Source organism: Pelophylax lessonae (assembly GCF_965119305.1).
Source record: "Pelophylax lessonae genome assembly, chromosome: 7".
Lineage (NCBI taxonomy): Eukaryota > Metazoa > Chordata > Amphibia > Anura > Ranidae > Pelophylax > Pelophylax lessonae.
The window spans coordinates 222255882-222280275 of record NC_138774.1 but is presented as its reverse complement, the minus strand read 5'-3'; the positions used below and the strand labels follow the sequence as shown (position 1 = coordinate 222280275).

At 42.4% G+C, this 24394-nt stretch overlaps 1 protein-coding gene across 2 annotated transcripts in view; it reads left to right on the top strand.

Moving 5' to 3' along the window:
* Positions 1 to 24394, top strand: part of NTNG2 (netrin G2) — a 216132-nt gene that overhangs the window by 118614 nt on the left and 73124 nt on the right. For both annotated transcript variants that reach the window (XM_082263920.1, XM_082263921.1), the window contains one exon: positions 20879 to 21051. In XM_082263920.1, the coding sequence (XP_082120046.1) occupies positions 20879 to 21051 (173 nt within the window). The remainder of the gene's footprint in view (positions 1 to 20878; positions 21052 to 24394) is intronic.

Below are 24394 nucleotides of genomic sequence, written 5' to 3'. Positions count from 1 at the left end.
AGTTAAGCTGTCGATATGTGTCCTGCATGTATTAATCCCCTGAGTAATTGGAGACAGACCAGGCAATAACTGGAAATCTGAAGTATAGGATTCCCTTTTGCCGACCACATAACGCATATGTGAGGTCATTCTGATGCATCCATTGCATCCGAGCTTTCTGTTCTTAGAGCGAGCTCCCAGAATAGGGATTGAGCTGTAAGGACTCATTTACACATAGCACCCCAAAGTGAGCTGCGGTGATTCACTTTTTAGGCTTTATACAGACAGGATGTTTTTTTCCTCTCCTGGGCACATTTGCTTCAGGCAGGAAAGAAGCTTAAACAAAACTCACCTAAAGTCGCGCTTTGCACATGTGTTTAGATGCTTTTAGGTGCATCAAGTTCATTGATTCCATTGGCCAGAATATTTTTTTTTTCGTAATACTATATTTAGACTATGTGCATTTACAAATATACGCGAGCAAGAGCTCCACAAAGAAGCAGGAATAGCTTGCAAGAGCACAACCTGGCAGTAATTTTCCGGTATCCGATCACACTAGACGAGGTACATAATGTCTACATAATTTACCAAACAAATAAACTGGAAATGAGGGGTAATGATCTCAAAACACACAATGTACTAGTGATGCACTGAAATGTCAGCTACTGAAAAAATTATTGGCCGAAAATAGGGTTTTCGGCATCGTGCTGAAAGAAAGAAAAGTGCTGATAATGGCTGCCGAAAATGCCCGCGATTTTGCCGCTATTTTATTGCGATTTTTCCACAATTTTACCTTTCTTATGCTGTGTTTTTTATAGGCCATGTGACTCAAAGAATGCATGAAAAATGCAACAGGTACATTTTGATGGATTCTTGGTGCGTTTTTGGTGCCGTTTGCCAAATCCGCACCAAAAATGCAGCAAGCAGGATTATTTACAACGTTTTAGAAGGTGCCAATAATGGCCGACAATAAATTGATATTCATTTAAATTCACGATATTAATTAAAAAGTCGAATATAATACAATCTTTTATAAAAATATATATTCTTTAAAAACGGTCAATTTCAGTTTCAGCCAAGTGCATCTTGAATTTTCGCTTTCGGCACTGAAATTTTCATTTCGGTGCACCACTACAATATATAGTTTTGAACACTTTATTGTGGTAAACCATCTCCTCCCCTTAAACCACAAGAACAGGAAAATATTGTCAACAGACACTCAAAGAAAAAAAAAAAAGGGGGGGGGACCTGAGCAGTTACCAAATATGGCATTAGCCAGAATATTCATTTATTCTGGTCATTGGAATTGACATTGCACCCTATTGTGAGAGGAATTGAGAGGAATTGTGCCCTATCATTGGTGACATAGCATCTAGTTGTTGGAATCATTGGAAGGAACTGTGCCCCGGCATTGGTTTCATTTGGGAGGAAGTGTGCCCTATTGTTGGTATCATTGGGAGGAATCGTGTCCCATCATGGAGAGGAATTGTGCCCCATCATTGGTGACATTGTGCCCCATTGTTGGCATCATTGGGAGGAACTGTGCCCCATCGTTGTTGTCATCGGTAGGAATTGTGCCCCATCACCAGTGTCATTGGGAGCAATTGTGCCCCTTCGTTGGGGTCAGTAAAGGAAATAAGCAAGCATAGGGCCGGATTCCGTGCCACAGTTTGGAGACCACTGTTATAGCGCCTCACACAGCCATTTTAGATGCCTGTCGTAATTTCCTGTTGCTTTCCCATGCCCGGGGAGCCACATGTGTTGCATACAGGCTGCCATACAAGTCTGTACGTGTCCGTACATTTACCCATGCATGTGCGTCCATTTTTTCTGAGCATGGAACTTTCACGTTTAGAAGATATGCCATAAGACACCTGTATGACAGGCTATACAAAGCACCTGCGGCTCATCGGCCATTAGAATGCATCAGGAAATCACGCCAGCCATGTGTAAGCTCTGTGTGCATTACCCTTATAGTGGCATATCATTACTGAACACCGTCTGATTTACACATGGAACACCTACAAATCTCTCTATAAATAATATAATCATAAAAATTATAAACCAAAAACAGGTGCAGATGTTATTAAAAAATTTCATCTAAAAATGACTTCAGGATGAACTTTAACTTTGAGCTTCCACTAAAAATACACCACAGTTTACTTCTAACATGGACGCCTCCCTTTGTCCTGCAAAGAGGACCTCCATCTATTTATTCATACCTAAGACAATAATGAAATCAATACCATCCAAAGGTACTTAATGATAGTTGTTCCTTCTCTCCTGGTCTCGGTGGGATCATTTGTCTCCCAACTCAATAGTATAGCATCACGGTAGCTATATTCCTTCCTGTTTTGCTCTGTCACCAGTCATGGCCTAAAAGGGTCTAATTGAAGTTAATCAGGCATGGGGTGATGTTCACACGCAGCCACTTAACCAGGGTCTGATTCCAGAGAAGTGAATCAATTCTGAAGTAATTAGCGTGACTCCTCGGTAGAAGTGGCTGCTGCATCACTGCTGTCTACTCATGAATTCCGAGGGTTTCCCTTATCACATCCATGCAACAGTTGTCTGAGCTGGTAGGGCTTCTCCGTGTTAGCTCACTGAGGTCTTGTATGAGGCTAGGTATGTACAAGTTGCGCAGGTTGCTGGTTCGTGGTTTTTTTTTTTTTTTGCCCCACGGTGCCTACATTGGTCTGTTTTGTTAACCTCCCTGGCGGTATGATTATGTCAGGAATTATGTACCAAAAGCGGTACAATATTTTGCATGGAAATTTGGCGTTATGTATTATAGGCCTACAATTCTTAGTAATTACTGATTTAAACCTGACCAAAACAAGACTCTAGTAGACATCCCAGATGTGATAAATTTGAAACACAAACTCATGAATTATAATCTAATCAATAATATAATTTTATTATATAATATATATATATATATACATATATATAATCTTATATAATAAAATTATATTATTGATTAGATTTTAATTCATGCGTTATATATTATATTATATATATATATATACATATATATATATATATATGTGTGTATGTGTGTATATATATATATATATATATATGTGTGTGTATATATATATATATATATATATATACATATATATATATGTACGTGTACGTGTATGTGTGTGTGTGTGTGTATATATATATATGTGTATGTATATATATATATATATATATATATATATACGTGCATGTGTATGTGTGTATATATATATATATATATATATATATATATATATATATATATACATATATATATATATACATGTACGTGTATGTGTGTGTATATATATATATATATATATATGTATATATATATATATGTGTGTGTGTGTATATATATATATATATATATATATATATATATATATATATATATATATATATATATGTATATATATATATATATATATATATATATGTGTATGTATATATATATATATAAAATATAATATAAATGTTATGTCTTTGTGTTTTGTGCAACATTTGAATTTCCCTTCCTAGTTCTGCTCCCATGCACCATTGCTGCTGCAGGGAACGGAACCAGGAAGTCATCAGACCGACGGACGAGCGGCGGGGATCTCGGCTGGCGATCACAGCAATGGGAGATCATCGCTGGATCGCCAGGAGAAGGTAAGACACCGCTGCGCGCTCTGCACATCCACCCCGAGCGTGACTCAGGGATACCTGCAGGGTTCTGGCAGTGTTTGATGTAGCAGAGCCATTGACAAATATAACCTTTGATGTGGTTCTGCACAGCAAAATAGCACTACAGACCATTAAGAGGTACACTCACCGGCCACTTTATTAGGTACACCTTGCTAGTACCGGGTTGGACCCCCTTTTGCCTTCAGAACTGCCCTAATTCTTTGTAGCATAGATTCAACAAGGTGTTGGAAAGATTCCTCAGAGATTTTGGTCCAAATTGACATGATAGCATCACGCAGTTGCTGCAGATTTTTCGGGTGCACATTCCTGATACGAATCTCCCATTTCACCACATTCCAAAGGTGCTCTACTGGATTGAGATGTGGTGACTGTGGAGGCCATTGGAGTACAGTGACCTCATTGCCATATTCACAAAACTAGTGGTGAGATGATTGGAGCTTTGTGACATGGCGCATTATCCTGCTGGAAGGAGCCATCAGAAGATGGGTGCACTGTAGTCCTAAAGGGATGGACATGGTCAGCCACAATACTCAGGAAGGCCGTTGCGCTATATGATGCTCAGTTGATACTAAAGGGCCTAAAGTGTACTAAGAAAATATCCCCCACACCATTACACCACCACTACCAGCCTGAACCATTGATACAAGGTAGGACGGATCCATGCTTTCATGTTGTTTCCGCCAAATTCTGACCCTACCATCTGAATGTCGCAGGTGAAATCGAGATCAGGCAACGTTTTTCCAGTCTTCTTTTGTCCAATCTTGGTTAGCCTGTGCAAATTGTCCTCTGACATCAACAAGGCATTTTTTGTTCACACAACTACCTCTCACTGGATATTTTTCTCTTTTTCAGACAATTCTCTGTAAACATTAGACATGGTTGTGCATGAAAATCCCAGTAGATCAGCAGTTTTTAAAAATACTCAGACCAGCCCATCGGTCACCCACAACCATGCCACGTTCAAAGTCACTTAAATCCCCTTTCTTCCCTATTCTGATGCTCAGTTTGAACTTCAGCAAGTCATCTTCACCACGTTTAGATGCCTAAATACATTGAGTTGCTGCCATGTGATTGGCTGATTAGCAATTTGTATTACCAATTGAACAGGTGTATCAAATAAAGTGGCTGGTAAGCGAATAACAGTGCTGCCAATCTCCTGCAGCTCCTTTAAGCCACTTCTTGTATGTGCTCCATCATCAGCTGCTAACCATTACAAGGGTAAGAGCCGGTTCACACTACTCCGACTTGTCAGGCGACTTGGTCGCCTCACAAGTAGCGCTCCATGCTGTGCAATGGAACCGTTCTAATCAGAGCGTCTCAAGTCGCTCCGACTTAGAAAAAGGTTCCTGTACTACTTTTGCATTGACTTCTATTATGAGAAGTCGTTTGCAAGCCGCGATGAAGTCGTGCTGCACGGGCAACTTCAAAGTCGCCCAAAGTCAGGGCGACTTTGAGTCGTGGTAGTGTGAACTGGCTCTAAGGGTTTCCTGATAGTGACAATGGTGGACCGTGTACAATGTGTCAGCACATCTACTTTTCACCAAGGAGGCATGTGAATGTGTAAGAAGGCAGGAGTATATTTAGGTGACTATAGGCCACTGTGCTCAAGCTCATTCAGCAGGCAAGTAATTGAACAGGTGTACCAAATAAAGTGGCCGTGAGTGAATACTGTAGCTTTACAGAGCCTGCTGCCTTCCCAGCGCACTGCTGGAGCCCCCCTCCCCATAAGATCCTGTGTAAATACTAGGTATCGACCGATATCCTTTTTTCAGAGCCAATAACGATTTTTTGGTCACTCTTTTTAAAATCAACACAATTTTCGGCACTAAACATGTTAATGTATATTAAAATTTTTAACATTAGGACTCGTTCTTCACACCATACCTGCATGAAAACTGATGGGAAAATCGCACAGGTTTCACTTGCAGAGACATCGGGTTCACATCAGTTTTCATGCACATTGTGGTGTGAACAGGGCACATAGAGAAGACGAGTAAAGAGAAGAACAATTGTTTTTTTGTGCACTTGCAGAACGTGTGCAGCAAAACGGACGTCTTTGTTTATACCAGCTTTCTCAACCTCTTCAACACAGAGGAACCCTTGAAATAACTTTCCGGACTGAGGGAACCCCTGCTAAAAAGGACTACTGTATATGTACAACTCATTATACATTAGTGTGATGGTCAGTGGGAAGAATGCACCTTAAACTTGTGGTCATTGGGAAGAATTACCTCCTTATACATAGCTAAAAAGATCAGTGGTGTTAGTGGGAACTTATCTGAGAGGAGGAAATTGGTCATTGCTCAAGGAACTCTTAGCAGCCTCTTGAGGAACCCTGGGGCTCCATGGAACCCTGGTTGAGAAACCCTGGTCTATGGTGTGGGTGAACAAACAAGGCCTAGAAGTAGACAACTGTGAAAAATAATGTGCTTGAATAATAACAACTTTTTAAAGGCTTCCCAAAACATAGAAAAATGGCATAAACTGCTGCAGTAGTACCGTACACTCACTGCAATAATTAAATTGAAATCACTACTGCAGTGCAAAAGCTAGACAGTGGACACTATACTTACTTTAACCACTTGCCGACCTCCTCACGACTATTTATGGCGGCAGTCAGCCCCGTACAGGCAAAGTGACGTAGTACTACGTCGCTCGCCTACGAGCCTCTAGGGGGCGAGCGCGCGCCGCCGGAGGTGCGCTCCCACCCCCGCTCGTTCCCTAACATGTCCGCGCGAGTGACCGGTGGTTTTTGATGTCCGCCGGTCACCCGCGATCTCCCGGTGCAGAGGGAGAAAGGCAGGCGGCTAATGTAAACAAAGCCGCCTGTCATTTTCCCTGATGTAACTGCAGAGATCATACGATCCTGCTATGTAGGAGGATCGTATGTCTCTGTGGTTAAATCACTAGCCATGCCCCTTTACAGTTAGAAGCACGCCCCTAGGGACACACTTAACCCCTTGATCACTAATAAAGTTAACCCCTTCCCTGCCAGTGTCATTTTTACAGTAACAGTGCATATGTATAGCACTGATTACTGTAGTAATGTCACTGGTACCCCCCAAAAGTGTCAAAAATGTCAGTCAAGGGTCCGATCTGTCCGCCGCAATGTCGCAGTCCCGCTAAAAAAAATCGTAGATCGCCGCCATTACTCGTTAAAAAAAAAAACAATAAAAATGACAAAAATCTTTCCCTTAGTTAGTAAACGCAATAACTTTTGCGCAAACCAATCAAAATACGCTTATTGCCATTTTTGTTTACCAAACATATGTAGCAGAAAACAAATTGGCCTAAAATGTTAAAAAATTTTGATTTTTACATTTTTTTGGGGGGGAAATTCATATAAAAAAATTTGAAAAATATAATTTTTTTCAAAATTGACGCTATTTTTTTGTTTATAGCGCAAAAAGTAAAAATCACACAGGTGATCAAATACCACCAAAAGAAAGCTCTGTTTGTGGGAAAAAAATGATGTCAATTTCATTTGGGTACAGCATCGCACGACCGCGCAATTGTCCGTTAAAGTCACGCAGTGCCGAATCGCAAAATAGGGCCTGGTCTTTGAGCAGCCAAATCCTCCAGGGCTTAAGTGGTTAATGCTCCCAGTTAAGCAGAAAGCAGAATATTTCAGCATGTTCACCAGTTAAACGGCTTCTTTTTGTTTTCATAAATTGCGGCCACTTCACTAAAAACACGCTCACTTGGTACCGAGCAAAGAGGAGCAGAAAGGTATCTTCTAGCATGAGAAGAAAGTCTTTGGTGCCTCATTTTCTTTCCACCACTTAAGAGGATCTTCTTCAGTCAGTTACTGATTCCTTCAAATAGAGATAGAGTTCATTATCCAGGCTGATTATTGCAGATTCAGAAGAATCCTCTGCATGAGGCCCCAATAAAACACTGAGAATGGCATCAATTCGACCATGATGAATATCCTCTTCTCTCCGTTGTTTTTTTTTTTGGACGTTTGTCTGTTTTTGCAGCATCCTGCTCTTCCAGATTAGAAACATGCTCTTCCTGACTTGATGTTTCAGCAGGAACCTCCTCCACCTCCTGTTGAATATCTTCTGTCAGCCATTGTTTTGCCTTGGCCAATACATAATCACAAGAGAAAGCATGATTCTTGTATTGAGGAACCAAAAGACATGCCAGCACAACATTTTTATTTTCTTCATGGTTCTCAAAACCTTTGGTGAGGCTGTCCCTCGTGACCTGCCTACATGTTTTAATGCTAAGTGTGTTGGGTCCTTCATTCTCTTGAAGAAGCATCTTCAGCACTCTCACACATGGGATGACAGATGACACAACTGAAGTCTGACACTTCAGCAAGCCCCATTCCTTTTACCATGTTTGCTCCGCTGTCTCGAAGCACAAGCATCACTTTGTTTAGTCCCCAGTCTTCAAGCATGCCTAGAAACATTTCTCTAATGTACTCTCCAGTGTGGGATCCTTGCATCACTTTTGTATTCAACGCCGATTGCCTTTTTGTCCATCCGCTGTCAATGTAGTGGCATGTAAGACTCATTAGTGACTCTGTTTGTCCTGACCAGCAGTCAGTCGTGAATGAGAGTGAGTTGCCAACATTCTCTGGTTGCAGCATAGTCTTTGCTTTCTAAACTACCTTTTGGTGAATCTTTCCCAGCATTTGCGTGCAATAATACTTCTCACTCTTCAATGTGTACCTTGGTTCAGCCATGGACATCAACCGCTCAAATCCAGAGTCAGACACCATTGTAAATGGCTGGTTATCAGTGAGCATCATCTCTGTGATTATTCTGTCCAGCAGTTTGGGTCTTCTATCCGAATTTAGCTACCTGTTTTTTTTCTGAAACCTATCTGTTATTGTTGTCTTGGATAGTGAAGGTATTTAACTTTGTGATTTAGTTTGTTTTTTCTGTGCTGCATTATATAATTCAACATGAGGAACTCTTGGATGGACCCAAAGATTTGACGTATTTTTGGTTTTTGCAGTTGCTGATCCCATGCTCACATTGTTTGTGCATGTGTTGCACACTACTGCTTTTCCTGGGGATGATTGAGACGAGAAATAGTCCCAGACCACGCTTTTACTTTTTCTGTCTGCATCCATCTCCACTGCAAAAAAATGAAAGAGAGTTTATACTGAATGCAGATACTGGCTGGCACAGGGGCTGTGGGTGGCTGGCTGGCACCCTGTTGTGGGTGGCTGGCTGGCACCCTGCTGTGGCTAGCTGGCTGGCACCCTGCTGTGGGTGGGTGGGTGTTTGACTGGCTGGCACAGGGGCTGTGGGTGGCTGGCTGGCACCGGGCTGTGGGTGGCTGGCTGGCTGGCACCCTGTTGTGGGTGGCTGGCTGGCTGGTACTCTGCTGTGGATGGGTGGCTGGCTGGCTGGCACCCTCTTGTGGGTGGCTGGCTGGCATCCTATTGTGGGTGGCTGGCTGGCTGACACCCTGCTATGGCTGGCTGGCACTCTGCTGTTGGTGGCTGGCTGGCACCCTGCTGTGGCTGGCTGGCAGAGGGGCTGTGGTTTGCTGGCTGGCACAGGGGCTGTGGGTGGCTGGCTGACACCCTGCTGTGGGTGGCTGGCACCCTGTTGTGGGTGGATAGCTGGCTGGCACCCTGCTGTGGGTGGCTGGCTTGCACCCTGCTGTGGCTGGGTGGCTGGCACCCTGCTGTGGGTGGCTGGCTGGCACCAAGCTGTGGGTGGCTGGCTGGCTGGCACCAGGCTGTGGGTGGCTGGCTGGCACCCTGCTATGGGTGGCTGGCTTGCACCCTGTTTTAGTTGGCTGGCTGGCACCAGGCTGTGGATGGCTTGCTGGCACCAGGCTTAGGGAGGCTGGCTGGCTGTTACCCTGCTGTGGGTGGGTGGCTGGCTTGCTGGCACTAGGCTGTGGGTGGCTGGCTGGCACTCTGCGGTGGCTGGCTGGCACTTTGCTGTGGGTGGGTGGCTGGCTGGCATGTCCTCTGTGGTGTGCACTGTCTGAGGCGAGGGAGGTGGTATAAGAGGCCAGAACGTGCAGGCCCAGTGCGCGGAAGCGCATGGCACAACATACGCAATGACGTGTGCTATCGGTCATATCAGCAAGTTTCATTACTGATACTTCAAAAAGGTGAATATCGGCCTCTGATAATCAGCCCCACCGATAATCGGTCGATCCCTAGTAAATACTGACTTTCATAAAGTCAGTACTTGCATAGGGCTAGGCATGAGGTTAAGGCCTGTGGTTCTTTCTTTCGACCCATATGATCATATTGTGGCTCCTTTCTTCGACTCGTACATACTACATGACACAGCAGTGAGGTAGATGTTAGAAAATGGAATTACAGCATGGGGACACAGCTATCTGACCTTCCAGGAATTGTCAAATGCCAAAGCAATTGCTGGAACCCGTAGCACTGAAACAGAGGAAAGGTACGGGATGTGGGCCACTGGAGAGGTTAGTAAATTGGTTTGGCTCTGGGTATTGCAGATACATTTTTTTTTTTTAAAGACTGACAGGGTCTCCCTAATATGAAACCGTAATGAGAGAAATACGGAGGCTGCATTTACAGACCTCTATTACCAAAATTTTAGACATGTGCATGACGAAAAAATTTGTTTCGTTTTGTTTTGTTTAGATTCGTTAAATTTGGTTGATTCATTGAATTCGTATTCTGGATTTATATTCGTAATTATTTGGAATTCGTTTGATGTCTTTTTCAAATGTTCTTCTATTTTAATGATATTATTATTTTTATTTATTTTTTTTATTCAAAGCATTTGAATAAATACATTTTTAATCGGTCGAATTCTAAAACTTTTGATTTTCTTTTTCTCGATTCAAATGTGGCAAAGTAAACAAACTAAAAATCTTTATCAAATGATTACAATGACTCTTTAAATTTATCTTTGGCTTAACAAAAAAAGCATTATTTCGAAAGTGGTAATACACACCGTCTTTGATTTCAGAAATATGTTTACAATCCAAATTCGCCTGAAATTCGATGTAAAATTCAGTTCAAAATTTAATTTGAATTTCCAAAATTTGAACAAATTTTGTTTTGTTATTCGGAGCATTCAGGAAACTTTGTTTATGCTGCAATTCATGTATTCGGATATATCTGAATAACCACAAATTTGTCCAAAAATTAATTCAGAACGAAACAAACCGCACATGTTTATAAATGGTAGTTTCCAGCCTGTCTTCTGTAAATTATGTCGGCAACCTTAGATCAAGCATGCATGACAGTCAGAACTGAGTTATGACCTAACTGCGTACTTGTTTAAGTAAGGGACTAGAAAGTACTTTGGAAGCCATTGGAAAAGCATGACAGCCAAGAAGCTATTTTTTTTCCAAAGGAATGGCATGCCATCATATTTCCTCACTATAGGACTATATTAACCACTTAAGTACCAACCTTTATTACCCTGCAGTTTTTCAGTTTTCAAAGCTATTACAGATTAACTGACAATTCTCGGTCAATGAGCCCAAATTATTTTATTTTCTGAGACAGATGGAGCTTTCTTTTGGCAGTATTTATTAGCCTCTATTTGGAAAAAAAGACCAAATTACTAAAGACCAAATTAAAAAAAATAGTTTACCTTACTTTCTAATAAAATAAAAATGAAGAACAGTACAAAAACAAACTGACTGTCTTCAAAAAAGTAGACACCCCAAGGAAACGTTCTGGTATTTAGGGGGTTAAAACTTGGTATTTAGGGGGTTAAGAGCTTGGTAATGTTGCAAATTAATACTGCTTATACAGGTCATATAGAGAGGGAGGAGGAGGTGAAAGGATTAATGTGCAGATGTGCAGAATAAGGAATGTGAAGGGTTAATATACAGGTTTACATAGAAACACAATGGAGATGAGATGGAGGGGACATGAAAGAAGTAACAAAAAAAAATCAGTGAAACTGGATGAATGAATTATCTGCTTCTTATTCTCATTATTGAGCGGAAAGGGAGGGATCACCAATGTAAACAGTAGCATGAGACCACAGTGACTGGCCATCACAGTGATCACATGGTACCGAGCCCTTCAGATTGGCTTGGTACACAGCAGTTCGTTTTGCTTTCTCCATCTGTGCTGATGAACGGCGCTGGGGAAATAACCTTCCACCAATTTGCCAATTTATAAAGTACATTGGTAAAAAAAAAAAAACAAGCACATAATGAAAAGTATAAGGGATTTTCAAGTTTTTTTTTAGCCTCAGGAAAAATCCACACAAATTTTAGATAAAATTCATAATTTTGTTTCAAAGAACATTGTTAAAAAGGAAACATCCCAATAGTAAAAACTTATGACAGAATGAAAGTGTCCATAATCAGCACCCTATGCACCCTCCCAATATTAGATCAAAATACAGAGTCAAACATAGGAAGTACAAAACCGTGACTGTTGACAAATATACATAGTCAGTATGAGAAAAGGGTGCTGTGTTCCAACGCGTTTCACAATCTAGGCTTCTTCAGGGGCTCAAAGGGTGCCAATAGATGCCAATAAATATCCCTGTTATACCCAGAGAAAAGAAAAAAAGATGGGAGAGGGGAAATAACCAGGCTTTGGTGAAGACACAAGTGGGGCAGACCCAGAGGGTGGAGGAAAAGGACCAAGCAGGGAGCATTCACAGGTAAATGGACAGAAGACCATCCTCCACTCCATACATGCTCCTCAATAAGTCCAAATAATTCCAGTGAGGCGTTTCTTCTCCAGATGGAGACGCTTTATAGAACGTACTTTCACCTCCTCGAAAATTGCTTCACTTATACAACCCTTCCAATTTACCAACTAGAATTTGAAGGCTGCCCTTACAAATGTGTTTGGGAAACTTAGGATTCCTGCTAATTCCTAGCCAATGGGTTTTCTTCCCTCCCATTTTCTTATTTTATTTTTTTTCTGCGGGCTGTACTACAGGTGGTTGTTTGAAGCTGTATGCCCATGGGAGGGGATGAACCTGCTGACTTGTCAAGGTCTTACCTTGCCCTCCTGTTGGCAGCCATCTTGGACATGAGCAGACTGCTGCCTCTTATAAACTCTGATTGCATCATCACTTGCCTGCTGCCTGGGTGTTGCACAGTGATGATGCTGCACACCTGACTATATCTATCACCTGATGGGTTGCAGTCCTTAGCCTTGTGTTTGTGCTCCAAGGTGCATCTCTGCTAGCAGTCTTCTGTTCTCCGTGTTCCTTCATGTATGACCTGGCTTGGCTGACCACTCTCCTGGCTCTTGACCCGGCTTCAGCAGATGACCTGGCATCGGCAGACTATCTGCTTCTGGACTCGGCCCCGGCTTGGTTGAAGACTGACTACCCGCTTCTGGGCTTGACCCCGGCTTATTCCCGCTCTCCCTTCCTCACTTTTGTTGTGCGTTTATTGTCAATTTTATTTTAACTCCATAAGCAAAGGTTAGCGCGTTTCAGCCATAATGGCCTTGTTCATGCAGATTGCCATATGAATGAGCTTCAGGGGGATTTGCATATAAATAAAGCGATAAAGCTCATTCACATGCACATCTCGCAGTCTGGTCACTCATCCCATTGTGATTTGCATATGTAGCACCCTCCTAGGTAGGTGCTAGGATAAAAGCATTGTTATGCTCCATCTGCTTATCAGGGGAGCCTGGTCTGTTAGTTATGCCTGTTGCATGTGTCCAGGTGTGAGTCACTTGGTCTGAGGGAGTGTCCCCTCTGTATCCAATAGGGGACCCTGTTGGACAGCGGAGGAAACCTAGCCAGTGGCAAACGGGCTTTTGTGGCAGTCCCAGTGGAAGGGCACCACTGCAGTGCATCCTGGGATTGACCATAAAAGCCAAGGGCACATGTGAGAGGGTGTCTTTGGCGGGAAGCAGAGTCCCAGAAGGAGGGTGACGGCTGTCTCTCCTTCTGTAGTCTGAGGAAAGTGGTTACAGGCAGTCGGCCTGGTGAGCCAGGTGTGGAGCTGAGCCTTGGGGGTCCTGGAAAGCTGACGGTGGAGCTGCAGGCAGAGTCAACTGGGAAAAACAGTGTCTGTGAGTACCAGGGGGCTTGCCAAGGGGTCTGCCCAGGAAGGGGGACCACTCCAGTGAAGTCAGAGGGCAGAAGGTCAGCTGACACAGTTAGCAAGAGTAAAGGGGGTGCCAAGTAGAACCCTGAAGAGCAAGAGTAAAGGGGGTGCCAAGTGGAGCCCTGAAGAGTAATTCACTACATAGTTCGCCTATCTAATACTTCACTTCAGTGGCAAGGTGAAGCAGCGGCCTTGCTGCACTCAATTTGGCTAGAAGTCCTCCGGTTGTGCATAGTTCATCAAGTTGGAGTATTCCACTCATCCCTTCTCCCACCCCAAGTTCTAATAAAATACAAAAAAAAATCAAATCCCTGGACTGTTTCCTGACTTAGCCAAACACTTAAAGTACTAAGAGTTCATAAGTTGTTGCTATGGGTAACCCAGGGGTATCCGCTTCAAGCAGCTCCCAAGGGATTAGTGCTACACATATGAATGAGCTGTAGGCAGGGCGACTCAGCCCCTGTACATGGGACATCAAGAATAGGGTCAAAATGCAGGACAGTCCTGCACAATCTGGGACTGTTGGGGGGTATGCTTTAGCTCTGCAGTTTGCCATCAGTTGCTTGATTCCATTCTATCAGACCTGCTTCTGGAACAGTAACCAAGCAACTGATCACCGCAAAAAGTCTGCACCATTTAGTGGTTATCAGAGAGGAACATGGGATAAAGGGATAGAAGGATCTAAAGGGATGCTCAGGATGTGTGCTTTCACTCTGGCTCATGACTTACACCTGTAGTCTCCGATCGCAGTGCTTCTGAGGTGGCTATAAAAGGAGAAATTGGGAAGGCAGATGACTTCTTTAGGTTTGAGTGGAGATATCTGAATGATGCCCTCCGCTGCATGCTTCATTCAGATACCTTTTTTTCAGCCGGCGATTCCCTGCACAATAAAAACATTCATAGCAGCAGTTAGACCTTTTAATTGTTTTTACAGGCGGTGAGAGGGGACGCCGCCCTTCCCGCCGCTGTGCAATCAGCGGCCTGGAGAAGGAATCTGCCGGCAGCGGAAGTTTACCATAGAGCTGACCGAGGACCAGGTGGTCTCCGGTCATCTCTATGACTCTCAGAGGCCGGGTGCGATGTTATGATGTCAGGCCCGGCCCCAGCAGTTGTAAACACTGCCGTGTGTTTAGCTGGGATCATTTTTTTTTGGGGGGTTTTTTATCTCAAACTTTCCAGCCTAGAGTAGAGATGTGAAGTCTTATAGACCCCACATCTCTCCATAAAGAGGACATGTCATGCCCTATTCCTATTACAAGAGATGTTTACATTCCTTGTAATAGGAATAAAAGTGATCAGAAAAAAAAGAGAAATTTAAAGGGGAAGTAAAAAAATAAAATAATTAAAATAAACAATTATAAAAAAAATAAAAATAAAATCGTCTCTGTCCCCCCCGTGCTCACACGCAGAAGTGACCCCATACGTAGGTCACGTCCACATATATAAACAACGATCAAACTACAGATGTGAGGTATCGCCGTGAACGTTAGAGCGGACCAATAATTCCAGCACTAGACCTCCTTTGTAACTCTAAACGGGTAACCTGCAAAACATTTTAACCACTTACCACAAAGTGACGTAGGGGTACGTCGGCTGACTTTGCGGTGTTATACCGGGTGATGCCTCTAGCTAGAGGCACCATCCCGGTACCGTGGTTTAGAGCCGGCGGTCAGCTTTCCATTGGTAACGACCTATGCGGCTCGGGAGCCACTCGATCGATACCCAGGTGAGCGGGAGGAGACGTCCCCCCCTCCCGCCGCTCTGTCCGGGTCTCCCGTCCCACCAGGAGACCCGAGCAACCAGCCGGCGCGTCCGCCGGCTGGATGGAGTCCCGGTCTAAGCCGGAAGCGGCTTCAATCGGGTCTCCGATGACGTAACCCGGAGGCGGCATCCATGACGTCACGTCCGGGCTACTCTGCTGCAAAAGGCGGCAGATTTAAAAAACGACTGTATTCAAAAATGCAGTTTTCAGCGTTTTGAATACATGGAAGTGTAGTGGAGGGGTTTAAGGTCTTTTAGACCCTCGATCCCTCCATAAAGAGTACCTGTCACTACATATTGGTGTCACAAGGGATGTTTACATTGCTTGTGACAGCAATAAAAGTGATGAGATTTTATTTTTTTAAAAACCTGTGATAAAGTTAAAAAAATAAATAAAATCAATTAGAAAAAAAAAAAAATTTTAGCCGCCCCTGTCACCGTTAGCTCGTGCACGGAAAAAAACGTATACAGAAGTCAAGCCGCAAATGAAATCGCTGTTCAAACCACACATTTGAGGTATTGCCGCAATCGCCAGAGCCTGAGCAATAGTTTAAAAAAAAGAGCTACACTCTAACTCTAAACTGGTAACTGTTAAAATTTTTTAAAGCATTGCCTATTGAGATTTCTATTGACCGTAGTTTGTCGCCATTACACGGGTGTGCGCAATTTTAAACCGTAACATGTTGGGTATCTATTTACTTGGCGTGGCATCATCTTTCACAATATACAAAAAAAATGGGCTAAGTTTAGTGTTTAGTTTTTTTAAAATGCAGTGAAATGTGATTTGTGTTTTTTTTTTTTTCTTTTCAGAGCTGTTGGTATTTTTTTGTTTATAGCGCAAAATATAAAAACCACGCAAGTGATCAAATACCACCAAAAAAAAGCTCTGTGGGAAAAAAAGACATTAATTTTATTTGGGTACAGTGTCGCATGACCGCGCAATTATCAGTTAAAGTAACGCTGTGCCGTATCGCAAAAAATGGCCTGGTTATTAAGGGGGTAAAACCTTCCGGTCCAGAAGTGGTTAAAGAGCAACTGTCATCTCTGTCCTACAGCGACTCCTCCTCTGACCTGCTGTTGACTCATCGACAGTCCCAATACATTTATGGGAGGACTGGTACTGCGGCAGTGACACAATAAGGCGAGGGACGTGACGGCAGCAGGTTAGAGGATGCCCGCCAACAGGCGCTGCCATGATGAATCTGAAATGACAGGTGCTCTTTAAATGGAAGAACTTATTCTTGCTAGTAGTTAGAATCTTTAATATTTGCAAACAAATTAATGTTTCCTATTTAGAATAATAAGCTGTCAGGTTAGTAAAACAGCGATATCAGAACAGATTCGATCATACAGTTTGTAGTGTACATAGCTTTGCAAAACCATGGGATAAAGGAATATTCCTGAACTTTGTTTTATCTCATGGTCAGTGTGAAATTGTGTGTAGGCATCAATACAGTGCATGTTATCTCAGTTTGCAGAGCTTGGATTTATTGAATGAGTTTACCAAAAATGTAAATATTGCAGAATATACAGCCTCATGCTACATAACTAAGCTCCATTTCATGCTGAATAAACTAAATTATTAACGTATCTTAAATAGAAAACTATTTTTAGATAGGTTTTTACCCCAAAAGCATTTTATTAAAATAAATTTGATAAAAATAGGAAAAAATCTAATTTAAATTAAAAAAAAATAGATTTAAATTTAAAAAAATCAGATTTTTTTAAGCATTGATTTTTATCCACCCAGATTTATATCCAGAGTGAGGGTTGAGCTCACTAAGGCAATTACAGACCTGAATAGCGTTTTTTATTCTCCGGTAAGAAGCTGGTTTTGCTCATCTTGGAGGGGAGCACTTGCAGTGGTGATTATTAGCAGCATTAAAGAGGAGCTCCAGGCACCTATCAAAAAAACAAAAGTTAGCAGCTACAAAAAGTGTAGCTGCTGACTTTTAAAAAAACAGCCTCTCGCCTTTCCTCAGTGGCGCCGGCATCCTCACTATGGGCCGGGTGCCCACTGCGCATGCGCGAGTCGTGCTACGCATCCTGACTGGTGGATGCAGTCTTCTAGGATACTGACACTGCAGGGGGAAGGGAGGAGAACTTCCGTTGCCGAGTGCCTCGGAATGGTAGTTGGAGCAGGTACCTGTCAAAATCGGGTACCTGCTCCCGCCCCGCATCTTAAAAGTGCCAGTTGTGCAAGAGGAGCGGGGGATGAGTCCTTAAAGCGGAACTTCCCCTTTTGGGGGGAGTTCCACTTTGAGGAATTTTCAAGTGTATGCTTTGAATATCACCTTGAGGATCTTGTATTGAACTGTTTTATATTTTCTGGCTTTTTTTTGTTTTTGCATGATGGCACTGATATTATAAATTGTCATATTATTTGTTGATGAGATTATGTGGTATGAATGGAATATTTATCATTATATGCACTTTAATATATGATTATTGATAGCGCAACACTTTTCTTTTTCTAATTTACTTCCCAGTCTTAGTAAATTAAACCCCTAATACCAAGAGCATTGACCATCACTGCTATAAACCTTAGCATTTGTTACACTTCTGCCTCTGACCACTAGAGGGAGGTAATTCTGCTATAAACCTTAGCATTTGTTACACTTCTGCCTCTGACCACTAGAGGGAGGCAATTCTGCTATAAACCTTAGCATTTGTTACACTTCTGCCTCTGACCACTAGAGGTAGGCAATTCTTAAAAGAAGGCGAATGTTAGTAAATTTATCCCAATATATCTGGCATTGGACTCTCTATCCTTGCACCTGTCTTTGCACATTAACCCCCCAGTGTAAAAGATAAAATGCCACTCTTGCACCCAGAGACTTCTCAGCCATCTAATCAGAGGAAAGTGACTAGTACATTTCATCTGACTGCTGGAACATCTGCAACTGGTGAAAAATCGAACTATACAGGCCTCATTTGCATGCGCAAAGCAAAGTCATATTGGAAGAGACAGTACATGATCTAAGAGAGTTAAATTCAGCCTGCAGAATCCTGAAGGCTTCTGTGTGTGGAATTCTGAATTGCGCCTGTGTGCGCTCAAGTGTTGTGTAGCAATGTGTATATGTGGGGCTTTTCTCCAATAACCTCTCTGATTGGAGTGTCAGGCGAGGAAAGCAGTGGGCCAGAGACATTAAATAATTCACAACCTCGCTGTTTGCTATGCAAGTGGACATGGCTGAAATGTAGATGTGGCTCCGTCATGGAAAGAGAGTTTATTGCTAGTCAGGATTTATTTTCTTTGGAACACGAATTCCTGATCTTCCTGCAAATTTTACTTAAATATCTTGATGAGCATTATAAAATCATACTAATACTATAATATTCTTGTACATTATGTGAAAGTAAACTTTTGTGAACAGAAAACATTAGCCAAAAAGTCAGTTACTAGAAAACCTACATATAGTGTGCCCTGACATAGCCTAGCTGGCCAAAGACATCTTAATCTGATTGTGCAATCTAATTTTAACAATAACTATAAAGAGTGTTCTGTTTCACAGCTTTATGTAATGACATATCTCATCATATCTCATTATGCCTAGTATGTCTGGACAGTATGATCACCTGCTGACTTGGCACCATCCACAGGCAGCTTAACTCTTCAGTAAGATTCAGACGTTGACTCAAAGACAATTTTACTTTTGCTAACAGAGTACATTTTTTTCCAGTCTTCTGAATTGTAAGACAGTGACTGTCCTAAAACCAACACTGACAGTGGGAACATGGAAAAAACAGGGGAGGTTCTAGCTAGAACTGAATTAACTAGCACTAAACAGGAGGGGAGGACAGGGAGAGATACCATTACAACACAATAAACAAGTTGTACTTGTCCAAAACTGCCACTAGATGTCAGCATATTACAGAACAATAGTAATCTGACGCAAAGCAAAACAACACAGAAAAATTACATGTAAGTGGAGCAGAGGCCAAAATAAAGTGGATCTTGCAGTACAGTGCAGTCTGCATATAATGTCTGGGCCCCCTCCCCCTTTTTAAAATCATATAATTCTAGTGCTACAAACAGGGCTAGGACAAGTGGTTGGCAGGAGGGGCGGCTGTCCTGGGCACTGTGGTATCATGTGAGATGGGGGGGTTGTGTTGGGAAGGGTAATTAGGGGGCAGCAGGAGGTAACAATTGTTTTAGAAGGGGAAATTGGGATGGGGGTAGAGGATTTGTGCTAGGAGGGGGGATTTGGGTTAGAAGAGGTGATATGGCAAAGAGGGGAGGAAAATTGTGCTAGAAGGGGATATTTTTTGGGGGGGAGTGGGAGTTTGTGCTAGTAGGGATGATCGGGGGGGGGGGGGTTGTGTTGGGAAGGGGAATTAGGGGGCAGAAGGGGGTAAGAATAGTTCTAGGAGGGAAAAAGTTGGGGTTGCTATGGATGGTGTTGGGAGGTGGGATGGGGGGAAGAGAATTTGTGCTAGGAGGGGGGATTTGAGGTTTTTGCTGGTAGAGATAAATGGGGGGGGGGGTGTTGAGCTAAGAGGGAAAATTTGGGTGGGATTTGGAATGAGGGGGAGTACTCAGAATGGAAATTTGAGGGTTTTGAAGGGTAGAGAATTTGTGCTGGGGGGGGGATTTTTTTTTTGGGGGGGGGTGGGCATTTGTTCTGGGGGGATTTGGGGAATAGGGGAGGCAAATATTTGTGTTGGGAGGGGGTATTTCAGCAGGGGGGCAGAGTAGTTCTGGGAGGAGGATGATCTTATGCTTAAGGGGTAAGCATGCAGATTAGTGCCCAATGTTTGCTAAAAAGTAATGCTTATAGATCTTCAGGGGGGGGGGTTGAGGGGGGGTCTCGCAGCTTGGAATGTTCACCCTGGGCTCTAGATGACCTTGTCCCGGCATTGGCTACAAAATGCATGTGTAGATAAAAAAGTCAGGTTTATACGTCCTCATCCTTGGGTATGATATCAACATTCTTCCAGGAAGATTCTTGGGGAATGTAGAGGAGGTGAAATCTTGCAGTCCGGTCCACTGGGAAAGTATCTTCTTGGCTACCCTGTATTCCCGACAATCTAGTTAGAGGAAATTTAACGTCATCCTCGTCTATGCATCCCAGGCCCAAGACGGTAAGGTTAGTATAAACGTAAGCTTTGTTCTTTACCGATACACTTTGGAACTACTAAAAGTAGGAGATTTTAAAGCAGGAGGGGACCCTGACTATAAGTGGACCCTTCATTTTACTGGAAGGCCCACCTAATCCATTCCAAACAATCCAGCCAGGTATACCCTATGCCTTTGCACCCTTTTCATTTAATCATGGAGGTCCTAATAGAGGATTGTAATGTGTTTGGTCGGCTTCAGTCCAATGGCCAGACACCAATGCTGTATCAGAATCCATGGCAAACAATTGCAAATGCTGATGATGTATTTTCTGGTCTGTTACTGAACAAATTGTATGACTTTATTCTCTGTTATATGCAGATGTAAATGTAACTTGCATTCAAACGCATGTAACTTCCGAGATGGGGCCCTACAATGTGAGTGTGAGCATAACACCACCGGACAGGACTGCGGCAGGTGCAAGAAGAGTTTTCGCAACCGTTCCTGGCGTCCTGGCTCTTACATCCCATTACCTCATGGATCCCCCAATGGTTGTAAGTAATGTGATTCAAATTTCAGTTTTTATATTGTGCTTGTCTCCTACTCCTTGGAAAACCAGATTTCCTGAGCTGACTAATATTTACTTTGTCTCCTACATTTACACCCAGATTTGGAGATGTTCGCTCATTTCAATACCAGGCCAATTAATGGGGAAACTTGGTTTAGCAAATGTTGCTGTTTAGGGTAGATTGGATACTGTCAATGGAAATAAACAAAGTACCCGCAGTTCAGGTGGTCAACAAAGGAAAGCCAACATCCCTTCATCCTGTCTACATACATGTTATGTTAAAAACCCAGATATGGCCATATATTCCATCCTTACCTTTTGATATTTGGCTAGATATTTGTTGATCTTTTACATGGAAAGTGACCTTTTGTTGATCTAGGTTTCCAAACCTGTCTGTTTAGGCCAGGGGTGTCCACACTATGGCCCTCCAGCTGTTCAGGAACTACAATTCCCATCATGCCTAGTTATGTCTGGGAATGTCAGAGTTTTACAATGCCTCATGAGACGTGTGGTTTTGCAACAGTTGGAGGGCTGTAGTTTGGATTACCCTCTTTTAGGCAATGCTCTAATATCTACTAAGCAGGTCCCAAGCAACCACTTCCGTAGGACAGTGATCAAGGTCATATGGAAAACTTTATTTTTTTTTTTAAAGCAGAAAGTTTATTTTTTCCATTTTGTATACAACCAAACTAACAAAGAAAAAACTGGTAAGGCAGGCTATACATAATTCTTTTTACTTTTTTTTATTCAATCAGCGGTTTGAACAAAAAAATGAAAGTGGTTCCAATGGTCCAATTTATTTATTTATTTATTTTTAAATAATAAACACATCACACTTAGAGCCGGTTCACATAGGCGCGACCCGACTTGCCGGGGCGACCTGTGAAGTCTTGCACCGCGACCTCGGAGCATGACGCACGGACTTCATATCATTGAAGTCAATGCAGGTCGCTCCAGGTCGCCCCAAAGTAGCTCAGGACCCTTTTTCTAAGTCGGAGCGACTTGTGTCGCTCCGACTTAGAACAGGTCCTGTGCTAATCTATGGCATGTGACCCGCGGCGACTTGTCAGGCGACCAGGTCGCCTGACAAGTCGCCCCAGTGTGAACCGGCTCTTACCAGCTCTGTGCAATATTTGTGCACAGAGCAGCCCTGGTCCTCCTCTTCTTAGGTCCCCCACCGGCACTCCAGGCCCATCTCCCTTGCTGAGTGCCCCTCAAGCTACTCTGTGTCTATAGGAAACACAGAGCATGGCTTAGTCCCACCCCCCGCTTCCTCCTCACTGGCTGTGATTGACAGCAGCAGGAGCCAATGGTTTCTGTTGCCGTGTCTCAGCCAATGAGAAGAAAGAGACTGGGAGAGCATCTTCTCTCATGCACATCGCTGGATTAGGATCCGGCTCAGGTAAAGTATTAGGGAGGGCTGCACACTGAAGGTTTTTTACCTTCATGCATAGAATTTTTGTGGGCACCCCCTGTGTTGTTTTCCCATTTCACTATCTGAATGATTGAGGTACAGAAGAGGTCCACTTTCCAGGCAATATATAATACCTTGTAAGCATTAGTTGTATAGATTGGGGAATTAGGCCCTTGGGAAGAATGTCTAGTATAGAAAACTTTCTTAATCTCTGTTGGGAAAGTTCCAGGGCAAGCGAATCAGTGAAGGTAAAAAGATGATTAAACTGATTCTAATATAAAAGAAGTGAACCTATGCGCTACCAGTAAGGTATAAGATGATGCAAATTCTAAAGATGATAAATATAGTGGAAAACCAGAAATCAGCAGCCAATTCAGTAGTGTCACAACATACTAAAATGGGTAAATGGCTCTGGCTTTCCCCCTCCTGTATCTTATTGTTGGCTCATCACTGTGGCAGGCAGCCTCACTCGCAGAGAGAATTAGCGCTTAATTTCTGAAACGGTGGACCACAGGAATGATTTTAACCAAATGTAAATGTGAAAATTAAGATGATAAAACAATAATGATATGAAGCAATATAACTCAATGATCGCTGAATAAAAAGTGCTAAAAAATGTATATAGATGACCAATGCTAGATAATAAATTGATAATAAATAGATGAATGCTAATGGTGAACAACGAAATAGAATAAAGGTGCTAACAAGGAATATAAATAAATAAATAAAGGGATGAGTGCCAGATCATAAAAGTGATGATAAAAAATAAGTAAATATATAAATGCTGATGGTGGGCAACCAACACTTGATAAAGTCACGTGTGTTTGTGACGCAACGCGTCGGGAGAAGCCGTGGTGACGTCACTTCCGGTCTACGGCCGAGACCGGAAGTATCGGAGTATACCGCATCGGCGGTACTGTGCTGACTACAAGCTTTTATCCAGTCTTAACTGTAAGTTTTCTGCATTTTATACCATTAAATATATCCTGATTTACTACACTATGAGAGCCCCTTCTTATTTTTGATGAGCGAGTGTCCCAGGAATATCGATCTATTATCCACCTGAAAGATGACAACACTATAAGGAAGCGAATACTGATCGGGCATTATATTGTGGAGATCCACGTACTTACATCAATAAGCCCCTTAATTATTGGAGAACATCCGGAGGTCCCCTATGGTGATTGATTGCACTAAAACGCTCATTTGAATGTTAATGCAGGTGAGCAGCCATTGCACTTAATCTGGATCCCTAGCTCACAAAACTTGGCTGTCACCGGAATTGTTCCTGTAGTGTCACTGGATCACATATGAACTTTTACCACCCTCACTTGATATTAATAGCACTATATATTTATATTTTTGCACATATTTTTATGAGATTTTGTGCTTTGTTTGATTTATTTATTCATTGATATATATATTATTTGGAAATACTTTGCAGCATTCATTTTGCTGACTATTATTTATATTTGCACGTTTGCATATTTTGCACAGATTTTCTCACCTGCACTTATTCCGTTATCTCTATCACCGTCATTTGCGCAACCGTTTTGGTTGCCCACCATCAGCATTTATATATTTTCTATTTTTTATCATCACTTTTATGATCTGGCACTCATCACTTTATTTATTTATTTATGTTCCTTGTTAGCACCTTTATTCTATTTCGTTGTTCACCATTAGCATTCATCTATTTATTATCAATTTATTATCTAGCATTGGTCATCTATATACATTTTTTAGCACTTTTTATTCAACGATCATTGAGTTATATTGCTTCATATCATTATTGTTTTATCATCTTAATTTTCACATTTACATTTGGTTAAAATGATTCCTGTAGTCCACCATTTCAGAAATTAAGCGCTAATTCTCTCTGCGAGTGAGGCTGCCTGCCACAGTGATGAGCCAA